Source organism: Pelobates fuscus, chromosome 3 (genome assembly GCF_036172605.1).
Source record: "Pelobates fuscus isolate aPelFus1 chromosome 3, aPelFus1.pri, whole genome shotgun sequence".
NCBI classification, from domain to species: domain Eukaryota; kingdom Metazoa; phylum Chordata; class Amphibia; order Anura; family Pelobatidae; genus Pelobates; species Pelobates fuscus.
The window spans coordinates 341,929,144-341,952,630 of NC_086319.1; the positions used below are offsets into that span (position 1 = coordinate 341,929,144).

The 23,487-nt window shown below is 42.7% G+C and overlaps 1 protein-coding gene across 1 annotated transcript in view; it reads right to left on the reverse strand.

The window, feature by feature from the left end:
* The window catches only part of MYO1E (myosin IE), a 149,881-nt gene that overhangs the window by 66,103 nt on the left and 60,291 nt on the right, over positions 1–23,487 (reverse strand). Inside the window, exons 2-4 of the mRNA XM_063449120.1 lie at positions 19,749–19,892; positions 10,529–10,618; positions 542–636 (exon numbers count right to left, since the gene is read on the reverse strand). Of these exons, the coding sequence (XP_063305190.1) occupies positions 542–636; positions 10,529–10,618; positions 19,749–19,892 (329 nt within the window). The remainder of the gene's footprint in view (positions 1–541; positions 637–10,528; positions 10,619–19,748; positions 19,893–23,487) is intronic.

Consider the following 23,487-nt stretch of genomic DNA (forward strand, 5'->3'; position numbering starts at 1 on the left):
TACTGCACAGCAGCCTGTGGTTTGAGTCATTACAGGAAGCTTGTATTGAAGCATAGAATGTTGAGCGTCTTCCTTTAAAACCACTGAAGATCATTACATACCTGGAAGAACTTTTCTACCAGAAATGACCAGGAATATCAATTAAAGGAACATAAGCACCATAACCACTACAGCTAGCTGTAGTGGTTATGGTGCCAGAAGTGTCATGCCACATCTTATTGATGGTTCACCGGGCACTGGTCCCTGCTTCCACTACCAGTGACGGAGAGGTAGAAGCTTCTAATTAGCAGCTTCCATCAGCTCTCCTGCACTAAGCTTTGCAGTGCATGGCTGAGATCATCTGCTGATGCGTCTCAGCCAATAAGCTAAGCACACTGCACTGCAGGCCTTGGCTCGGACAGAGTACCATGCAGAATGAAAATAAAATAATTGAAGGTATATACTAAAGCACTGTACCCAATTTAAGAGTCCCAAAACCATCCACAGCAGCATTAGTGTGTTAACAGCTGGAAGTCCTAACGAAGAGGTCATCAGTTCTTACCTTATGATGACACACTGATTTTCTCGATCAATAATCATATTTCTGTACATATTATCTGCCAATGCATAGATGTGCGGTGGGTTTTCGTATTGTGCCTAGGAAGATGAAACCGTTACAAACAATTTATACAGAGAAAATTAATTGAAAGCTTGAAAAATGAAGAAACTGGGGCACAGGTGTGTGACAAATGTGTATAAATGACTGTATCCAGAGCATTATTCCCAAAACAAAGAGTTTTGAAGAGAGAACATTTAGACCATAATAACCCAGTTGGAAGAAGAAAAAAACAAAACAAAAAAAAACAAAAAACAATTTTTTTTGCATGCTATTATTTTACCATTAGGTTGCCACAGCATATGTTGAAACAGGATAATTCAATATTTATTTTATAAACCCAAATATGAAAAAGCCAAGTGGAAAACCCACTGAGTAGGAATGAGGTGATATGTGTGATGTTTTTCCCCCCAGGTGGCCACGTTGGTGAACACTGAGCAAAAATAGCCAATTCTGTAAAAATGCATCCGAATACAATTGGTCCCACTTTTTTTTTCCCCCATTTATTATGTTTTTATTGAATAACTTACTCAAAGCATGTTACAGACAGTTGATAAAACAGTACAACTTTCGGTCTAACTGTAAACCGCGTAGGAAGAAGTAAACATTATATAAGTATTAACACAGATAGATTGGCTTTCAGCCCGTCCGTGCGTAAGCAGTGTGTTCCTAAAATGTGCCCACTTGGACGGGGTTTGTCTTTTGGCCGGTTGGTAACCCTCCGGGTGTAATATGGTAGTGCCTAGGTACTTAAATATTTTTCCGATTTATAGCTCCTGGGTACCTGCTAGCAAGCATTTTACCGGAGAATTAATTACTTTAGTATTCATGTCAGTGTAACGTGTGGATGTACACGGCATGAAGAAGGGGAAAAAAGTAACTGAGCCTTGCAGTGTGTAGTTAGTTTCTACAAGAGTAGCAAGTACAGAGTCTGAGCCTGCGTGGTTGTTTGTTGGTTCCTGTTTTCGGTAGGTCACCTGCCGTTGTCTGTCGGTCTTGCTCTGTGTGTCAGTCAGACGTCTCCAAAGTGTTATTTAAGGTTAGGTGGGGTCCCCGTTTTCATCTCTCCTGTCGTGTCGCCCCTCCCTCTGTAGACCTCTATACCTAGTGTCCTATGCTGCTGTAGCCGAGAGTGTAGTTACGCTGCCCTCTAGTGCAAATCATGCTATAGTCGTTTGGGGCATGGTCGTCTTGCTTATGTTGTGGTGTTTTACAATTTTACGTATCTCTCGTCTCTCTCTACCTATTACCTTCAGCGTTTGGGTGGTTGTCCCTATATGGGCATGTATGGTCTGTTCGAGGTTGGGGCGCTGCGCTTCAATCTACCTTGATGGGTAGCCGTCCTCTGTATGTGGGAGTCTGGGAGCGCCGCTGTGTAGGAGCTGCATGTGTGGCCCCGCCCGTGAGTGATGTGTGCGTCGTCCCAGTGTAGTATATGCTGTTGGTTCGTAGTTCTAGATGTGTGCAGTATTGTGAGTGTCGTCCAGCTCTCCGCAGGTCGGGAGGGAATTCCCTCTTTTTGGTCTTATAAGGTCTGTGCCCGCGGTCTATTCCTCTAGCTAATCGCTCTGCTCCTGTCGGGTCTTACTGGGTTGGATTGTCGCGCCCTCCGTCTCCTCCGCCCGGCTCGCTCTTTGTTGGGTGGGTGAGGGGATAAAAAAAAAAAAAAGGGGGGCGGGGGGGCTGGGAGGGGACAGGTGGGTGGGGAAATCTATTGGGAGAGGCAGGGCAGGGGAGTCCCCAGCAGCCAGCTCACTGCCTGGCCAAGTACAGAATCCAGTGGGTCCAGCATTGTTGATATTTCTCCATTTCGTCCCGTATGGCTGCCGTGAGTCTCTCCATCTCGTGCAGCTCTTCAACTTTATCCATCCATTGTTGAAGTGTGGAAGTCTGTGTTGACTTCCATCTGCTTGGTATCAGTAGTTTTGCCGCATTGAGGAGATGTCTAGTCAAAGATCTTTTATACTGCGAGAGGGGCTGCTGGGTGTGGTGGAGTAGCATCGGGAGCGGTTGGAATGGGAGGTCGGTGTCCAGCACCTATCGAATCAACCCGTGGACCTCCCGCCAGAAGGGAGCTATCTTATCGCAGGACCACCATATATGGAGGTCTGTATCTTGTCGCTCCTCGCATCTCCAACATGTGTCCGGGACATCCGCGAGCATGCGGTGTAGCCGTTCTGGAGTGCGGTACCAACCGATAAGCAGTTTGTAATTTAGTTCTTGTAGTTTGGAGCACATGGAGCTTTGATGCATTAGAATATATATTTTAATCCACTGGGATGTGGTGAGCTCCAAGCCTGTCGCTCTTTCCCATCGTGTTGCATGTTTAGCGGGCTCCAGCGGCTCCGTTGTCCGAAGCAGCGTATACATGGTCGAGATCCCCCTAAAGAGCTGTGGCCCAGCATCACAGTGCCTCTCAAATTCCGTAAGGGGCCTGTGAAATAGGCGTCTCCCCTGGTGGGTGTTATAGTATGCCTGAATCTGGAAATATCAGAACCGCTCCAGGCCCGTCGGGGTCTTATCTCCCAACAGATCGGGTAGTGATTTAAGTGATGCTGTGGTGCACCATTGATGTATGTGGGTCTTTGCTATACCTCCAAATGCGGCCACATCTTTGGGTGTGAGTCCTCCGGCTATCTCCGGGTTGTGGGTCACCAGCGTCATCGGTCCCGGCAGTGTGGTTAGTGCAAACTTTGTCCGCACTGCACCCCAGATCTTTAGCGTGGCTCCAATGAGTGGGTGGGTGGGAGCTGGGGAGTTCTTCAATAGTTCAAATTTCCATACCTGTGCCGGGAACGTCCCCGCCATCAGTGTCCTCTCCATATGAATCCAATGTTTGGGTGAGTGTGGTATGTGCCATTCAACAATGCGTAGGAGATGTGTGGCTCTGTGATAGTCCCTCATGGAGGGGAGTCCAACCCCACCCTGTTCCTTCGGTCTACGTAGCAGCGTCCTGCGGATCCTGGGTTGTTGGTTGCGCCATCCGAACTTAGAAATATCGGAGTCTAGTTGTTGGAAAAAAGTTGCAGGCAGGCTGATCAGGATCGTTTGAAATAAGTACAATAACCTGGGGAGGAGGTTCATTTTAATAGCATTCATCCTGCCAAACCAGTAAACACACAGCTTGGACCAGCGCTCCATGTCCGTCCTAAGGTTCCGCAGGAGCGGGGCGAAGTTGTGGGCATATAGTTCGGACAGTTTCTTCGGGAGCCATATTCCTAGGTATTTCAGTTTGGTGGTGCACCAGGTAAATTTGAATTGCGAGCGCAAATGGGCGGCTTCTCCGGGTTCGGGGGCTATGAGCATGTTGAGCTTCAGATTCGATATCTGCCCATATTCCCAAAACGCTTTCAACAGGTTTGGGAGTGAGACCAGGGGGTTGCTAATGAAAAACAGCATATCGTCCGCATAGGCCGCTGTCTTGTGGGATGTGCCTTTTATTGAAAACCCAAAGATTCCCCCCTCCCGTCTGACCACCCCCAGGAATGGTTCCAGGGAGAGGGCAAACAGAAGGGGGGAGAGCGGGCATCCCTGTCTCGTCCCGTTGCGGATTTGGAACGTTGGTGACAAGGACCCATTTATCCTGATCCTGGCGCTCGGAATGGTATACAGCCCCTTTATCCACTTCAGCAGGTAAGGGCCGAAATCTATCGCCTCAAGGGTGGCGGTCATATATTGCCAGTCTACGCGGTCAAAAGCCTTCTCCGCATCCGTGGACAGGAGAAGGGTTCGTTGTTTTAGGTGATCCGCCCATGGATGATGTTCAATGCCATGATGGTGTTGTCCCGCGCCTCCCTTCCTGGGATGAAACCCACCTGATCTGGGTCCACCAGTTCGGGTAAAAGGCCCCGCAGGCGTGTGGCCAGGACTTTAGTGAAGAGCTTCAGGTCCGCGTTCAGGAGGGATATCGGCCTGTAGCTCACGCAGTTAGATGGGTCTTTTCCTTCTTTTGGTATGACCGCCACCGTGGCCGCCAGGGTATCCCTAGGGAGCGTGTCCCCGTCTCGCAGGGAGTTGATGCCTTTTAGAAGTTGTGGCAGGAGCTAGTCGCCAAATTCCTTGAGATATCTAGCTGGGAGTCCGTCAGGGCCTGGTGCTTTGTTCAGCTTGGTGGACTTTAGTGCTGCTTGGAGCTCTAGGAGCGTGATGGGTGCCTCCAGCTCCTCCACGTCTGCGTCGTCCAGGGTTCTCGTCACATGTTGTTGCAGGTATGCCGTCATCCGCGTGATCCTTGTCCTTTCCTCCCCTGGGGATTCTCCGCGCTGTATGTTGTACAGGTCAGAGTAGTAAGCATGGAAATCCGCCGTGATTTTGTCCGGCAGTTGCGTCTCCGGACCCTCTTTTGTTTTGATTTTAGTAATGTGGCTCATGCGTCTTTGTTTCTGAAGCATTTTGGCTAGGAGCCTTCCACATTTGTTTGAATACTCATAGAAAAAAACGGCTAGATTTGCGAATCGTATGTTGAAGTTTTTGAGTTAGGAGTTCCTTCAGGGCACGTCGTGCGTCCAAGAGCGGCCTATAGGTGTCATCCGTTTGGTTGGTTTTGTGTGCTTCTTCCAGCTCTTCAACTTTGCGGATCAGGTCAGCCATGCATGCAGATCCGGATGAGGTGTCCCCGCACTACACATTTGTGCGCTTCCCAGATCGTCATCGGCGGTGTGTCCGGCGTGGCATTCTTGTTGAAGTATGTGGTGATTGCGGCGCGGAGGTCCGCCACCACGGGCACATCCGCGAGTAGGGATTCATTAATTCGCCATTGAAGTTCTCTGGGCCTGTACAGGGGGGATCTAATATGGATTGAGATGGGCGCGTGATCTGACCAGCACGCCGTCTTGATGTCCGCTGAAATGAGTAGAGGCAGGTACTCCTGAGCGATTAGGACATAATCTAATCTACTATAGCGTTGGTGGACCGTGGAGAAGTAGGAATAGTCACGATCCGTTGGGTGGAGCACCCTCCAGCTGTCCATAAGTCCCGCGCTTTGCAGCACCTCCTTGGTGTCCCGTAGGCTTTGGTGTGACATCGAGCTGGTACCCCTAGACGTGTCTAATCGGGGTTCCAGGGCCACATTTAGGTCCCCTGCTACAAGGAGCAGCTCCTCTCGGAACCTCTCCAATCTCTGTAGGGTACTCCTCAAAAAGCGATGTTGTCTAGTGTTGGGGGCCTTTTAGGAATAGATAGCGCCCTCCTGGGTCTCTGCACGTCTCCATGCACTTAAACGGGATTGTTTTCGCGATCAAAATGGCGACTCCCGCTTTTTTGCCCAAGTTGTGATTTGCGAAGTATTCGATCGGGTATCTTGAGTCTCTGAGGGCCGGTTCCGCGCCTTCTTTGAAATGTGTCTCACGCTGGGGAGAAGCGGAGGGGGAGAGGGGTGCTGGGGGCGAAAGAAGAAGGAGGGGAGTAGGACAGGCCAGAGGAAGAGCGGCCCGGAGCGGATGGTGCGTCGGTAGGCGTCCACATCAGACTCAGCTGTTTTGGTCGGTTAGACTTGTAAGGCTTCCCCTATGTAGGGGCCCACCCGGGTGGGGGGGGGGTCGACAATTGGCGTCCACCCCACTCCAGAGGTGGGAGTTTCTGTGATTTGGTGTCTGTGGCCGTGTAGTGTACGTTGCCCCCCAAGCCGCACTTCCCGTACCAGAGTAAGTTAGGCACCTGTCACTTGGGGTGCGCGCTGTCCGGCACAGCACAGTTGACGCTCTCCGACACGTGTCCCTGAATTGGCAACTATCCAGGAACAATGTGCCGAACTAAGTTAAATCGTAAGGTAAGAATTAGTATAAAGTATATAACCAGGTTATTTCCCAACTCGCCTCCCCGGCCTGGTTGGCATGTGTTGCACTACAGTGTGATGGTCATTAGGGCTCGTGTGAGAATCAAACGTGTTGCAGTGTGATCACGTGGATATGGGTTTGAGGTCTCTTCGGCGAGCGGCTTGTCAGGGTCTGTCAAGGGGGTCGGGACTCAAGCATCCGCCTTAGTGTTTGGTGCAAGGGTCTGAGTGTCATCCGTGTACCACCCTGCAGTGCGTCGGGGTCGGTTAGGAATTCGGTCCGGCGTCATTGGGCCTCTGGGTTGTCAGGTTGTGTCGTGGGTGGTCCCCATGGCTCTGGGAGGGGCTCTAGTGTCTAGCTCTGATTCCCCGTGTTCTGTACCTATCGTCCGCCATGGCTACCCCTATCCCATGGGTCCCACTGCCCTCCTTAGTCATCTCTGCTATGTCCCATGTCCAGTGGGCTTGTGGTGAGCTGGAGGGGAATCTCAGTCCACCCAGGGTCTCAATTTCTATGCGTTGCTATGCCATTCCTACCCTTCTACCTTGTACCAGCATCTGCCGCAGCCGTGTAAGCGTGTGGGGTGTGCATTGCCATCAGATGAAGGCGTTCCTCTATGAGGGATCCACCATGACCCATGTCTGCGGATCCTGATACCCCCTTACCCCTCCTCAGCAGTGCGTCCCATGGTAGGGTGTACCCCTCAGTCAGCAGCTTGGCATTCAGTCTCAGAGAGCTTCCTACTCCTTATTTCCCTCTATTGTCCCCATAACATAGTGCCCTGTGCCCCTCACCCCTCCCAAATTGTGTCCAGTGTGTGGCCCCAGGTATCCTCCAGCCCCTGTTGGATGGTGGGTATGTGCCCCGTTGGCGTAGTGATCTCCGGGAGAACCATTAATCCCCCACCCAAAGTGTCCGTTTCCCTCTCTCATAGTCCCTGACCCTCTGAGTCCTCCTGTATTCCTCTTGTAGGTCACTCACCGCTCGCCTGTGTTCCTCCCATCTCCAATAGCCGCCTATTCCTCTGCGCCCGCTGGGCCTCCCCATCTTTGCTGTTGTTGGGTCGACCTGTTGGGTAGCATGCCCGTTGAGTGCATTGGTGCCAGTGGGTCTCTTCTCGCTGCCAGTGCCTCTTCAGTGATCCAATTTCGTATTCGAATCGGTGGGAGGCTCAGTGCTCTCAGGAAGCCTGGGATATCCTCTGGCCACCGTGCTGTCACCCAGTTGTTGCCTTTTTTTGCTTGAAGGCTGAAAGGGAAACCCCAGCGGTAAGCAATTCGTTTGTCTCGAAGTACACTTGTGAGCGGGCGCAGGGCCCTCCGGGCATCCAGCGTCAGAGGGGACAGGTCCTGGAATAGGGAGACATCCGCGTCACGGAATCTGACCACCGCCGTTCCTCTGGCGGCTGCCATGATTTGCTCCTTGATCTCTCCGTCTCCTAGGCAGCAGATGACATCTCTCGGGTACCCGTCCTGTCGCAGGGGGCCCAGCGCTCTGTGTGCCCGCAGAAGGCGGATCTCTGTAGGTGCCTCGGCTCCAAGTATTTGCCGGAACAGCGCTTCTAGTATGGCGGGCAGCAGGGCCGCGTCAGCCTCAGGTAAGCCACGTACGCATATATTATTGCGCCTGCTGCGGTTTTCTAAATCTTCAACCTGTCTTCTAAGTGTCATCAGCAGGGTGCCTTGGCGGGTGACCGCCACCTCCGTGGCATGGTGTTGTTGCGAGCTCTCTTGCGCCGCCACCTCCACTTCGTCCATTCTTCCTTCTAGTGCAGTGAGATCCGTGCGCAGGCCCACTAATTCCTCACGGAGGGCTGCACGTAGTTCCTGAGCCAGCCTGCCGGTATCTGCTTTTGTCAACATGCTGTTTGATATCCTGGCTAGCTCAGTCCGGAGCAGAGCAAACTCATTGGGCTGGTCTCCCTCTAGCTGCGATGTTCCCGGGTTCCCGCGCTCCGGAGTGGAGGGCGCCATCTTTTCTGCAGGCCGTGCGTCTCTCACCTCGGGTTGCGATGCTACATACCCGTCCATCGGGCCCGTTTGCCGACGTGGGGAGTCCGTTGCCAGGGTCCTGGGCACTGACTGCTTTCTGTTGCGGACCATCTGAGTACGGTAGTGCGCTATTTTGTAGCTTTATTTCGGCCAGGGACGCGGAACTCTGAGTTTAAGCGTCTTGCTCCATGCTCGTCCAGGCCATGCCCCTCTAGTCCCACTTCTAAACAGAAATACTAACTGCCTGCTGTTCCAACGCAAAGTGTTTACTTTGGCAAAAACAAATAAACATGATATTAGTTTCCTTAGTTACTGCTTCCGATCTAGCACTTTGTTCCACAATTGAAACAGTTTTGCCTTGATAACATGTACTACGACTTTTACATTGGGTTTTCAGAAAATGTGCATAAAACAGGCATCACAATCAGAACTGAGAGTCTTAATCATGAGGTTACCTGTTCTAGTGATTAAATCCTGAAATCTTGCCCTAGTGGGAGGTACCCAAAAGTTATGAAGGGGGTTCAATAATCTATTTATTTATTTTAGAATCTTCCTTTAAAGGCACAGGTACTAGTTTAGTTCGGCCACTATCTGGCTTTATCTCTTTGCACCCCTTTTATGTTCCTTTTTTTTTTTTACTCAAAAGTTGTAGCAAAACATGACTTGCACAGTAAGTGCAACAAAGCTATAGAAAGTTAAGCGAGTCTCAGGATTAACCGAGTCTCTTCCTAATCTGGAGAAAATTCAGCTTTGACAGCTGAAATAACTGGGAATTTAGAGCATGAACTTCTATAGAGAAAATATTTTAAAGTTGTTGTTTTTTTACATTTTTTTTAAAATCTTTATTTTGTAGATTTTTCAATTTTATAAAGACCATTAAATTGATTTCATTTTTTTAACCTATTTTTTTCCTTTTATTTACTGCCTTGATTATATGTTGCACAAAAAATAAAATTAAAAAGAGTCAACTCCAAAATGGACTGTATCTTTAAGAACATCATATGGTTTATATGGCAATACACTGCAGCAGGACTGAGAGACAATCTATTCAGCAGTTTGCAAACACAGACAGGTGTCACCCGTGGAAGCAATTGTATCAGTATCACGTGATAGAAATTCCTTGTTTAACTCCAATAAAAGAAGTGAGCTGAATTGGGCATAAAATGCTAATGCTCATATGACCAGAAACTGAACCAGAGTCTGGATTAACTATTCTATTCTCAGAGAGAGGAAGTGCCCAGCTGGGTTTCATTGGATTCATTGTTCAGAACGTTTGATTCATCTTTTTTTTTTTTCTACTTTCAGCGTAAATTATTTTCTACTATAGATGTCAACTTCCTTTTTATACATATGTTACGGGATAAAAAAAAAAAAAAAAAAGCATATTGACTTTGTATCAAAGTCTGTTTGATCCCAGTTATCTTGCCAGAAACATAAGATACCCATTAGCAATTCTTTAATGGAGCTTGAATGTAAATATAAACATGTGATCTGCAGGCTTCCAGTCAATGACAGCTCAGTATATTTGTAGCGGAGGCAGAGAACCTTCCATGGTTATGGAAATCAATGAACTTTAATAATCCAGACAAACGATCAAAGGAAAGAACAAGACAAATAAGGACATCAAGAGAACGAACAGTGACCTTATAAATCCACTACATCTGTATGGAGCATGGGCGATTTATTCATGTTGAATGTTTTATCGGAAGCATTGAAGATAAAATTGTAGCATCTAAACCAAACCAAACCAAATAAAAAAAATAAAAAAAGTAAAATGATGTCATAACATCTACTAGCATGAAAAGGATGCAAACAGATAAAGCCAGATGGTGGACTACCTAATCCAGTAAATGCACCTTTGAAGGTATGTACCTGAACTTTTGAAGGTATGTACCTTCCTCAAATACTACAGTAGACCTAGAACTTAGCATTACCCCTTATGGTTTAAGAATAATACAATTTATCATGGAATACATTTTTGACTTTATTCACTAAATGTATTGATTAGCTGTTTCTACCAGATTTTTATATGTGAAGGCCTAATACCACTGGAGCCCTATACACATTCAGACAGGACCATTAAAAAATAAATTATAAACAAGAACAATTCAGTACGTTGGGTAAATATTGAGCGAGTGCAAAGCAATTGCTGATGTGTCTATACTTACTGCTCCTTGATACATCTCTATTTCCTTCTCTCCAAAATAAGGCATCTGCTTGAAAGGATTCACAGAGATTAACACTGGTCCAATGTATGTCTGTGCAAACAGTTAAGGGCAAATGGTACATTTCTATCAGTTCTGAAAAAATGAAATTCATAGTGGAAATAAAAATAAAATTACGGTCATGCTATATAGAATTTATGCTCTTCCACCGGTTAGTCAATTATTCGGCATAGACTCTATGTGAAAGAAATGACTGACAAAGGAGAGCAGAGGAGACCTCCCACACATGGTCCTTTTGCCATCCACATGTTGCTTCTGCTATCCTCAGATAGAACCCATAGCACTGGCAAATGAGTACAGGAACAGAGTGACAATGCCACTTGGTTCTGATGTCGGCAAAATGGCAACAAAGCCAGCGTGATGGTGTCACAGATGAGGTTTGCCCTCTTCCAGAGAAGAGACTAGGTGGAGTGCGGCTGAACCAGAGGTGTGCATTATAAGAGTAACACCCACTAGGCTCAGGATATAATCATTCTAGAAAAGAGGTAAGAAGAGTATTTAACCCCTTGAGGACACATGACATGTGTGACACGTCATGATCCCCTTTTATTCCAGAAGTTTGGTCCTTAAGGGGTTAAATACATCAGGTATCTCTGGGAGGATTTAGCCAAACCTGGTGACAGGTTCACTTTAGGGAAAAAGAGTCCATCTAATATAATAACAGATAATATGGTTTATTCAATAAATACTGTGTTTTAGAGAATTGAAAACCAAATGGCAATATTTTGGCAAAAAGTTGCTACCACTCTGATATATTTCCCCTAATTTTACCACGTTTACTCTGAACAACAAATTAAAAGCCAAAGGGTGTTAAAATGGTGTGAAAAGTCACAAGGTGCTGCTATGAGAACGCACAATTATCACTACCAACAATTACAAAGTATGGAATACTCAGCAAGCTATTATTTTTAATGACCCGTTACATAATAATGATAGGGCTCAAAATCTCTACTCGCCATCGACAAGTGAAAATAGAATTTCACCTTTGGTCAGTGTGCAATGGATCCTCCAGGTTTGCCGCTGCAAGCAACATTTAGGTCTGTCTGGTAGTGTAGGATTAGAAATTTTGAGCTCTGGTAATGCAGCAGCATAAAACCATTTATAATAACCACAAAAAAAAAAAAAAATATGTACATTTCGGACATGTTCAATACCTTTGTCAGGAATATGATTATGCTGCACTCATACCCTTTAAAGTTTATTTGCATCACATATTTTGCAAGGTCATAGTGCCACCCGTTCCCCCATCCTGTCCATACATTTCCATCTCTCTCACACCAAGCCCACCATACTTACTCAAACCTCTACTGGACAACTGATTCAACACTTGGTCCAATACAGAGGTAAAATGCATTAATTTCCCCCCCAATACATATAGTAGCATTGAAAATACATTAGCTTTATGAAACATTATCATATTCAGTGCAATTTAGGATTACAACATAACCCTGTCCCAAAACACTCCTATACATAAACACAAATTAACAATAAATGAAATTTCTCTTGCCACCCTTTTAGTAAGAATTAGCCTTGCTGGTATGGTTCCTCCAGAAAGAAAAACAAAGCAAACTCACCTCAGTCCAGCACCGAGGTCAAGTTCTCCCTGCAACCCAAACGTCCTTTGGTGAGAACACTCCCTCTCATTGCAAGGATAGGGAGTCAGAAAGGACCAGCTGAAGGGAGGACTTTGGTGGAACAGAGTGGTGATGTGTTGCCATTGGTCGCCTATCGCCACCATTCTATGTGTGCTGACAGACATTAAACATGCACAGAATTGACATTAGCCAGCCCGGCTGGTAAGTACGCTGCAGAAGATGGAGTTAGGCTGCCTATACCAACTTCAAGCATAATATATAACTAGATTAATGGAGCCCTAAAATGATAGTACAGCAAAGAGGTATTCTAGCAAAAGAGAACTCTTTAAGTAGGAACTAAGAAGCTCTGTGCTTCGGGACAAGCTCAGCTGTGCACTGCAACTATCTTGCTTTTAGAATTAAATGAAGCAGGACCTTGTCAAAATATCATCTTAGGAGCTCTTACATAACATCAGCTTGGCAGAAACTAGTTTATAAAAAAATACATATTTTAGGGACTGGTTACAACAATGTGAATAGAAGAAGAGGCCATCAAGCATTGAACACAAACTCTACGTAAATATACATTTTAAGCCATCTTGCTATTTTAAACCATTTCAAAGCAGAACCAAAAGAATGCTATAATTTTCATCTCTAAATAGCTCCAGAGTTCATTTTCAGCTCAGCAATATTTAACCAGTAGATTCCAAGGGTGTGTCCTTTGCTCAATGAATTAAAACGTTCTTTATTTTCATGCAGGTGAAAATAAGAGGGACCCTAAACATGCTAAGGAGATTAAATCTTGCATCTTGTTTGTAATATTACGACAAATCTGTTTGAAATTGTATCATATAAAAAAAGAAAAACACAAATGTACAAACACCATTTAAAGTGTGCCTGTCATGGGGACACTGAATTCTACCATAGCCAGAGAAGCCAGAGAGTATTTCTCTGCTTTGGGAAGCGCTCAAAAGCAAAGCCAATCGCTGTTAAGAAAGGCATGAGCAAGGCAGGACTGGAGGGGAGGGTGTTATAGGTGCGTAACATCCACGGAACTCTGAGAATTGTTGCATTGGAATTTTGGACATGAAGCGATTATGTCTCAAAGCAAATAAATAGAATTTGAAGTAATATATTTACTGTTCTAGGAAATGCTCAAAGTTATCACCGGTTCACGTTAAATCAGATGGATATAGTGAATACGACTTAGAAGAGAAACTGATAAAAGAGAGAGAAAAGTCTGAGATAAAAAATATAAATAAATACAAAATGAATATAGAACAGGTGAATTACATCACTATTAACACATTTTAAACTATGATAGCCCACTTCCTTAAACGGAGGTTCTCCTGTCCTCCTCTGCTGTCACTCTCTCTGCAGGTTCACGGTACACACACCAGCCCATCCTTGCAAGCTTGCTGCCTTGGTATTTGGCCTCCGGGCCGACCTTTACAACCAATTCCCAGTCTGCCATCAACTCCTGTAACTTTTACAGTAAAACCACGTTCTGCTTTGTTACGCAAGCGGCTATTGAAGAGCTCGTTCACAACAGTATAATTTCCCAGATAAATTTGTATAGAGATATAGTAATTAATCTCTCCAGAACCCATACAGCGTCACCACAGTCCATAAAGAGAGAGTGCTTATGCCTGGTTCTCTACTCTCTCATCGCTCTTTTCACACCTCACACCTTTGCCAATCATTACATCTCTAATCGTTTTTCTTACGGCTTTATTCTCCACATTTAAACTGTAAAGAGCTGCTGTACATGTTGGCGCTAAATAAAACGTCAGTAATAACAATTAAAGATTATACAATTATCCAATATGATGTTTGTCTTTTTAAAGGAACACTATAGTCACCTAAATTACTTTAGCTCAATAAAGCAGTTTTAGTGTATAGATTATTCCCCTGCAAGTTCACTGCTCAATTCACTCTCATTTAGGAGTTAAATCACTTTGTTTCTGTTTATGCAGCTCTAGCCACACCTCCCCTGGCTATGATTGACAGAGCCTGCATGAAAAAAAAACTGGTTTCACTTTCAAACAGATGTAATTTACCTTAAATAATTGTATCTCAATCTCTAAATTGAACTTTAATCACATACAGGAGGCTCTTGCAGGATCTAGCAAGCTATTAACATAGCAGGGGATAAGAAAATCTTAATTAAACAGAACTTGCAATAAAGAAAGCCTAAATAGGGCTCTCTTTACAGGAAGTGTTTATGGAAGGTTGTGCAAGTCACATGCAGGGAGGTGTGACTAGGGTTCATAAACAAAGGGATTTAACTCCTAAATGGCAGAGGATTGAGCAGTGAGGCTGCAGGGGCATGTTCTATACACCAAAACTGATTCATTAAGTTGTTCAGGTGACTATAGTGTCCCTTTCAAAGGAACATTCATATTTTCAAAAAACAAACAGATATTTGATATATCTGGTACCTTTCAGTCTGGGTGAAATTGGCTCATGCCAATGCTCCAATCAAAATGCCGCAATTGCTGATGAGCCTCTATGGAATCTTTCACATCATTCAAAAGGAATTAATCAGGAAGCCCTCCTGGCTGTCAACTTGACTGCCAGTTGGATGTTCCCAAACCATTTCATATAGGAGCCAACTTCACTTGAAAATGGCACTTTTATGAATAAGGACAAGGGGGACTTGAGATCATTACATCAGTACTTCAGGAAGCTAAACTACTCTAGGGATCTAGAATGTCACTTTAAACACATCTTCAGATATATACAATGACTTGAGCCTAGATGTTTATTGTACTGGGGAGAGTAGATTTATATGGGATCATTTCCTCTGCAGAATTCTTTGTGCCTTAGTTTGCCTGTTCTTGCAAATCCTTCATAGTTATCCACTAATCTGTCCTAAATACGTCTCTATTCTTCTCCCCCTTCCTTCAGAAGATTCAAAAACATCAGCACCTCTAAAGACTGAAATAATCAATGGACAGGCATAAATATTTAAAAGAGATGAAAACTCATTACACCAGGCAGATAAACAATTAGGGGGTTACTGGTTAATTTAATAATTATTATCACATGGATATGTTTTAAATTGGAGAAAATCTCCAAAATATACCAGAAGCAAAAACAAATTCCAACGTATATACATATTTTGTAGATTACAACTAGAAAGTTCATTTACCAGTGTACTTACAATAGTTATATCCATTATAACATACTACGGCCAACTTACTTAAGATCACATTTTTAAAAATGATTTCAAAATGTTATGCTGTTTGATCTGTTTTGCCTTATGTGCAACCACGCGCAGTATTACTAGATATCTTGCATGCTCGGTATTATTTGTGGATAAACAAAAGCACTATTTCATCGCGTGCTCAATAATCCCTACTTCAAGTGGCACAGATTAACACCCATTCATGCCGAACCACATAAACAATCAGTATATTCACATTTTGATCTGAGCTGAAAGGACTGTGTCCCATTTTTTGAGGCCAAGAGCAGATACAGTTAGGCAGTATTCATGATTTTCAATCACTGCATACATTAGGTATGTTAATCTCCATAGTCTTTACTTTGATGGGCTATTACACAACAACCCTTATAAACATCAACTTCACTTTACACAGTCGCTCATCACACTTTTTTCTTCTTTTTTTTTTATTAAATTTAAAATCAGGCAGCATGAAACACACCAGTTAAAAGTATTGGACAATTTAATTAAACTTTTTTAAAAAGATAAAAATCATTGCAATTTGTGTGAATGAAAAGTCTGAACATGTACTAGTAGCTACACTACAGCAACAGTGTTTTAATTGACTATTTTAGTGATCTTCCATTAATTTGTATGAACAGTTCTCATTTAAAGGAACACTCCGCACACCATAACATGTCTGGGCACCATTACATGCAGCATAACATGCTCCTGCATTTAAGACCTGCAGGACAGGCACTGCCTGGACCACTCTGGTGTTAAAGAGACACCAGAACAACTACAGCTTATTGAATTTGTTCTGCTGAGTAGAATCATTCCCTTCAGGCTTTTTGCTGTAAACACTGTCTTTTCAGAGAAAATGCAGTGTTTACATTACAGCCTAGTGATAACTTCACTGGCCACTCCTCAGATGGCTGCTAGAGCTGCTTCCTGGGGCAGTGCTGCACAATGTGCATCACAACATTCAGAGTCTCCACCCTCTGCACGCAGACACTGAACTTTCCTCATAGAGATTCATTGATTAAATTCATCTCTATGAGGAGATGCTGATCTGCCTCCGTGTCAGTCTCAGCCAATCGTGGAGAAGCATTGTGATTGGATTAGGCTGCCACTTCTGCTGATGTCAGCAGATTGCTTGTTTTTTCTGAGGCAGACATGGCAGAGCCAGCAGCTTCTAGCTTGAATACAGTAAGATTCTTACTATATTTATGGAGGCATGAGGGGTCCAGGGGGGCTAGATGGTGGTTTTAACACTATAGGGTCAGGAATATATGACCCTATAGTGATCCTTTAAACCAATTATGAACAGTTAAGGTGAGACGGCTAAGGCATCCAGGACCTCCAGGCACCATGACAACTGCGTTGAGTTGAAGTTGTTATGGTGCGTGCATTCTTATTTTAAAATTGTAATAATCTTTTGCAAACACCCACATACTTATGGATCTGGATGAAAAATTACTGAGCATCACACAAGCACATTAATAACATTTCTCTCCTAAAAAGATCAGGAACCAATATGGAGATGCATTAATGACGGAAGAAGATGTATCTGTAAAAGGACCTTGCTGGGTTTGGATATTATAATAAATGATCTATAGAGGTCTCCTGCAGGTTAAAAAACATTAGGGATTAGTGATGTTTAATGATAGTGTAGTGTATTAGGGTAAAGAAAGTGTTCATGTATAATGTAGTGATTAAAGGTAATGTAGGGGTTAACATGTAGTATAGTGTGTTAGGGGAGAATAGGGCTTGAGGGGAAGATTTTACATGTGTGCCCCAGCACTTCTTGAGATTAGTTGGAGTTAGTCATGGAGAGCAACTATTACAGTTCCACTCATGAGTAACACCCACTCTGTAATGAAGCGAACTGTTTTGTAATGGTCTGCCCTCATACCTGGGTCCCTGTCATGAGTCCAGGGTCCTCCATGGTCAGGGACATGCATCCTGTTTTTACAGAGCTGCAGAGACTAGATGCTAATCCTGCCATCTATTCATTGGCCGAGATCATCAGCTGACCACTGTCAGCCAATGAATGCAACTGTGCATAGAAATTAGCCAGTCACACCTCCAGGAGCAAAAGAGTTAAACTTCACATACGCAGTGTTTCATAGTAGAATGCTGGACATACAGACTCCAGACACCATGACCACTTCAAATCACTGAATTGGTCATGATGCTTATAGCAAGCCTGTAGCTCTCCTCAAACAGTGCCACAATAGCCATTCGCTCTCCACACATTTTCACAATCCTTAAATTGCCCCCTTTTTCAACGTTCCACCCCAAACGGTCTCCTTACTGTCCCCTACTACTGGAACAAACTCCCTTAACAAATGTAATCATCTCCCTCCAAAAGTGCTCTCCAACAATCCCCTTTCTAACAGAAACTGGCTTCCTCCACACGCTCTCCGTTTAATTCTAATGATTGCTTTAGATAATTTTCCCTTTATTTGCTGCAACCAATCAGTGCACCATGTCTGCAATACCTTCTGACCCAAATTCCAAATATTCACTTCTAATGCTTAATGTGCGTTAGGAGGAGTAAATCAAGCACAAATATATTTAAACATGCTCTCCACAAGAACATTTAATACAATTCTGTTGAAATCTCTTCTAAAGTATCACCGCACACTTCAATAGCTGATGTAGAGTGTTCGGGTGCCAGATCAAACTGGGAACACGATAAAACCACTTCCCCCAAAAATTAGACGTTAAAGTTATTTTTTTGCAGCTCTTTCAGTGCCTAAAATTGGTTTAAAACAAATCAAAACAATTGAGAGGCTTTGATCTAAGAGCAAAAATAATAACCTTTCCCGTATTCATTTCTGCTGAGTTGTGCCCTCCGCAGGGAAAGCTACTGATGAAATAAAAGGCTTTTGTTTACTTTCTGACAATCTTATCTGCAGTTGCATTTTGAGCATAAAGCAAGCCTTTTTTTTTTTTTTTTTTTTTTTAAAGATCTTTTGTTTCCAATTAATTTTACATTATATAAAACTTTATTTCTAACTTTTGTATCTTTTTATTTTAAATGCAATCCATCATTACATGCTTTATCCATCAGCTCAGCCTTTATCAAATTGATCTGGAAATGCATTGTTTGAGCCAGGAAGTACATGTACCCATTTACGACAGACTTCGGAATTCAAATTCTTTTCATCATTAAATGCTTGTGTTTTAATAGGACAGGCGAAGCTGCTATTCTGGGCAGCTATAAAAGATCTTAAAATCGACATGCAGAGCAGAACTGTATACTGCTGTAAGGACATTTTGTAGCCACTGTGTTTGACTATAGCATCAAGCTAAGAACTACTGGAAAAATCCTCAAACTGCCATTTGGTCCATTTGAACCAGTGGTGCTTCCTGGTTTTAGAACTTTACTAAAAGATTGTACATAATTGATTCTACAGCTCTTGGCTTTTACGGATTCCACATTGCTAGACTTGGAGATTTGTTTCAGCATGAAATTGCAGTTTGACCGATTTTGTGACTTTCTGACTTGGGTCGTAATACTGTATTGTAATCGTGGTGCCAAACAAGAGATGGTTGATGGGAAAAAGAGATGATTGATAGCTAAAGGAAGTCACTTCATGTTAAACGAAAAACTAAATTAAAATCGGATATGGATCTATGAAACACATGAAAAATGCTCCTATTTGTGTACTGCAAAATATATATATTGGCTCACTGTTTTTTGTTTTCTCTGATCTAAATTAGTTTTCCAGTATCAAAATTCTGCAGAGACATCAGACAGTTCCGGGCTGGCTGCTGACACCCATATAATGCTGTAGGAGGCGACGTTATACCTCCAGCAGCAGAGGGGTTAATCTCTGTATGTGCAGCATTTCAAAGCAAAGCTCTATACATACAGACTCCAGGCACCATAACCACATCAAAACAAAGAAGTGGTCATAATGCTCGGAGTAACCCTTTAAGTGATAGAAACATAGAAACATAGAATGTGACGGCAGATAAGAACCATTCGGCCCATCTAGTCTGCCCAGTTTTCTAAATACTTTCATTAGTCCCTGGCATTATCTTATAGTAAGGATAGCCTTATGCCTATCCCACGCATGCTTAAACTCCTTTACTGTGTTAACCTCTACCACTTCAGCTGGAAGACTATTCCATGCATCCACTACCCTCTCAGTAAAGTAATACTTCCTGATATTATTTTTAAACCTTTGTCCCTCTGATGTAACTGAGATTATGCGTGCTTGCTCCTGCAAGTAAAATGAAAGAAGCTTACCCAGCTTACACTACAGCCAGTCTGGACCTAAAGCAATATCATAGCCTCTCTCATAGCCTCTGACCAACCCAGTGCTGAAGAAGATTAAAATAGCAAGTAAACTGGTTTTAGGGTCTCAAGATTTGTGTCCATCATCAGACAAAGACCAAAAAAGGATACAAAGATGAAATCGTCCATATAGCGTTTTTTCAAGTTTTCCACAATGGAATCTTCTGTGATTTTAGACAACAGGACCATATCATCCACTCCACTGTGTTTTACATTGTGGCTTTGCCAGTGATATTTGTAGTGTCCTTTACTTCCCTGGGAAAAAATAAAACGATAAAGCATTAAAACAAAACCAAATATGGATCAGAGCGTATACTATACGACTATTCTTTCAAACAATGGATCAGAAAGAGTAGTCAGGAATAATGGCCTCAATTTAATTTGTTTTATTGTGTTAGAAAATAAAAGTTAAACTTGTTTTGTTCATTCTGTTCGAAAAAAGTTTTGGCCTGTAATTTGAATCAGAATTTTTAAAAATGATTCCAATGTTAGAACATTAAATTCCTTGTATAATAAAAATATTAATAAATCGTCATAATAACCAAGTATTTATAACGGAAAGGTACATTAAACTTGTCACTAGTTCCCAAGTAGATCCTGGGGTGTAGATGTTATTATTCAGTATATCTATAATGTAACAGAATAGATGGTTTATCATTGGTATAAGATATACAATGCCAAATATTAACAGTCAGGAAGCACCAAACTTAAAGAATGTACACAGATGAATAAATACTTATGGAATGTAACTGTAATTTTATTAAAGGATCACTCTGTGCACCATAATCACTACAGTGCTTAGGGTCTTCTTGAGCAGGAAAAGTTGGATATCAATGTAGGTGTTCAACGGACAGTCTCAGCCAAATAATTAGTCAAACAAGTTTTGACACCCAGGTTTTCCAGCTGTCAGACAACTGGAAACAATGCCCAACAGGTTGCAGTTTTGTATCAAATGTCGCTAAAACAGATGATGCTGTAAATCAGCTTGTAGTGGTTATGGTGCTTGGAGGTTTCTCTTAACATAATAGCCTTAACATGTTCACGTACATAAAAGATGAAACAATATGTATAAAACGCATAGTGCGAGTGAAGAGACTTTATTTGATTCTTGACTTTTTATGATAAGTATGACCATGTCTGATGAGAACAAAACCCAATTTCTATTTTTAATATTACATTTTGTTTTGTTTGTTTGCTTTTTATACACCACAAGACTATGTTGGAAGGGAGGAATAGTTGACATTTCTCATCCAGACAATCATACAGCACAATGAGTCACAGTTTTGTAAATTTCCACTGATCTCCAAGTCGGTTATATTTAAAAGTGTAAAATACATAAATAAAAGTATAATCTGGTTGAGCAGCAAAATAACCAAATGTATATGCTCCATGTATTCTAAAATTGTATTTTTCCAATTTACATTATATGGATTGCTTAGCAAATTGGCATAAGCAGGGTAACACTGTCTACTAATGTACTAGAGCAGGGGTAGGTTGCCTTTGGCACTCCAAATGTTGTGAACTACATCTCCCCAAATGCTCTGACTGTCATATTGCTGGCAAAGCATCATGGGGGATGTAGTCCACAAAATCTGGAGTGCCGATGGTTGCCTAAATCTGGACTAGAGTGTAATTAGGTACCAAGTTAATAGAAAGGGTTCGCTATAGCAATGTACTTTAACATCATATGAAACAAGGCACATAAAGACAAATTGAAACAATAATAAACTCATAAACCGTGAAAATGCAGTTATAGGGCAATTATTTTAATTTTAGTTTTGTTTCAATTGTGGTAGAAATGTACAGACTATTTTCAAAAGAAAAAAAGTTGTGAGAGATATTTAGGGGTAACAGCAGTTATAAATTATTAACACACACACACACACACACACAATATCCTTCCAAGAGACAGACTTGATCAGGAAGCAAAATCAGCGAGTGTTTTTAAATAGGGAATGAGCAAACTGGGTAGGTTAATTGACTTTAACTTCTTATCTAAGTCTATGGAAATAGCAGTGCTGAGTTCAAGTTTAAACATCTTTCCACAGCCCAATCGAAAACAAGGGAATCAGCAGGAACGATCTCAGATATATAAAGAAAGAGCATGCAATGTGGCGTGATATGGCCTTGTAACACTTATCCTTATAGAATAGAAAAAAAAAAAAGGTCTGCTTGAAAGCGAATCAACTTTTATAACCAATCACACTTGCTGTATGCCAAGTATTTAAAAAGCAGTGGAAGTCTGCCATCATCTTAATCATTAAAACCAAAAATTACTGTAAAATAAAAGACATCTTATTTCAAAATTTGCATGTGTCACCCAAGGATTACCATATTTTACCAAAATTAGCCCTCCAACGGACCATATGATTACAATTCACACCAAAATAGTAATAGGAAGGATCAAAGCCTGAACAACATACATGGAAAAAAGAAACCGCACGGCCCAAACGTAAAAACCATGAGGCAAACAGAAGGATATGATGCTAACAGAACAGAGAAAGCAATAATGAAACACATCGGAAACGAGTGACCATCAAGATTATAATAACTGCTATATTGGGATGTCGAACATGCGGACCCCCAGATGTTGCTGAACTACAACTCCCATGATTCCCTGGCTATCTGTTTCATTGAAAGAATCATGGGAGTTGTAGTTCAGCAACATCTGGGGGGCCGCATGTTCGACATCCCTGTGCAGCAGCTATACAGTATCTGGGAGGTACAAATTCCTGTACATCCTTGTAACTACAAAAATCCATCAGTGACAGCGTGGGGGACTAAGAGTTTGTAATAAATGAAGCGGCTTTAGGTCAGTTGTATTATAATTAGCAATTGTGCAGACATATTTTTTTGCAAATAAGTCAACCATTGCTCTAATACTATTTTAAATTTATTCTAGAGCACTTTGCACTCTTTGAATCCAGAAGCAGGTACCCCACTAAATTTTCTTGGTTTTTAAGGTGGAGTTTCTTCCTCTCATGCAAGCAGAACTTCATAAAAGGGTTACTCCAACCACCATCACCACTTCAGTGATTTGAAGTGGTCATGGTGATAGGAGTCTGGGTGTGCAGTGTTTCTGCTTCAAATACTGCACATCCACAGTTATTGCCAATTGTGTGCTAGGCGTCTTGTTGCACTCCCCACAAGCCCAGAACGGTGTTCCTAAAAGTCTGTAAATTCTGTGCATATTTTAAGTCTGTCGTCAGCACGTATTGCATGCTGCCGACACACTTAAAACTCTTCGATGCAAGTGTTGGGTGACGTCAGACCAGCATTCGATGCTTCCATTAAGTTTTTCTTATCCACAGCTACAAGCTTATAAAACTAGTCTCATCATATAAAATGTGAATCTGACATTTCCCACATGTCTAAACATTATCTTGTTTTCATACGCAATCACCAAATGTTGATCCATTTGCATTTCTGTGAATGCAAAGAAATAAACAAACCTTATATAGTCACTGTTAAACACTTTTAACAAACTGAATGCGACAGTCTCTTAGGTGATACATCGGTTTATATCTCTAACATTTACACATTAGGAATGTATTTGAATTAGTGTTTATGACACACAAGATGTAGTGATGGTAGTTGTAGGTGGCGGCAAAAGAACATAAGATGTGACCGAGAAATTTTGGAAGACAGAATTTTGATGCCACACCCCAATGTAGGATTACTGTGTGATGATTAATTTAGTAATTTGAAAAGAGTAGGTCTAATACAACCTGTGCTAGGAGATAGTAGAGAACACAAAATGATCAACCACGTAACACACCGACATCCTAGAATACCAAAAACATGCTTCCCTGTTGACTGAACACATATGTGATGAGATGGGTACAAAATG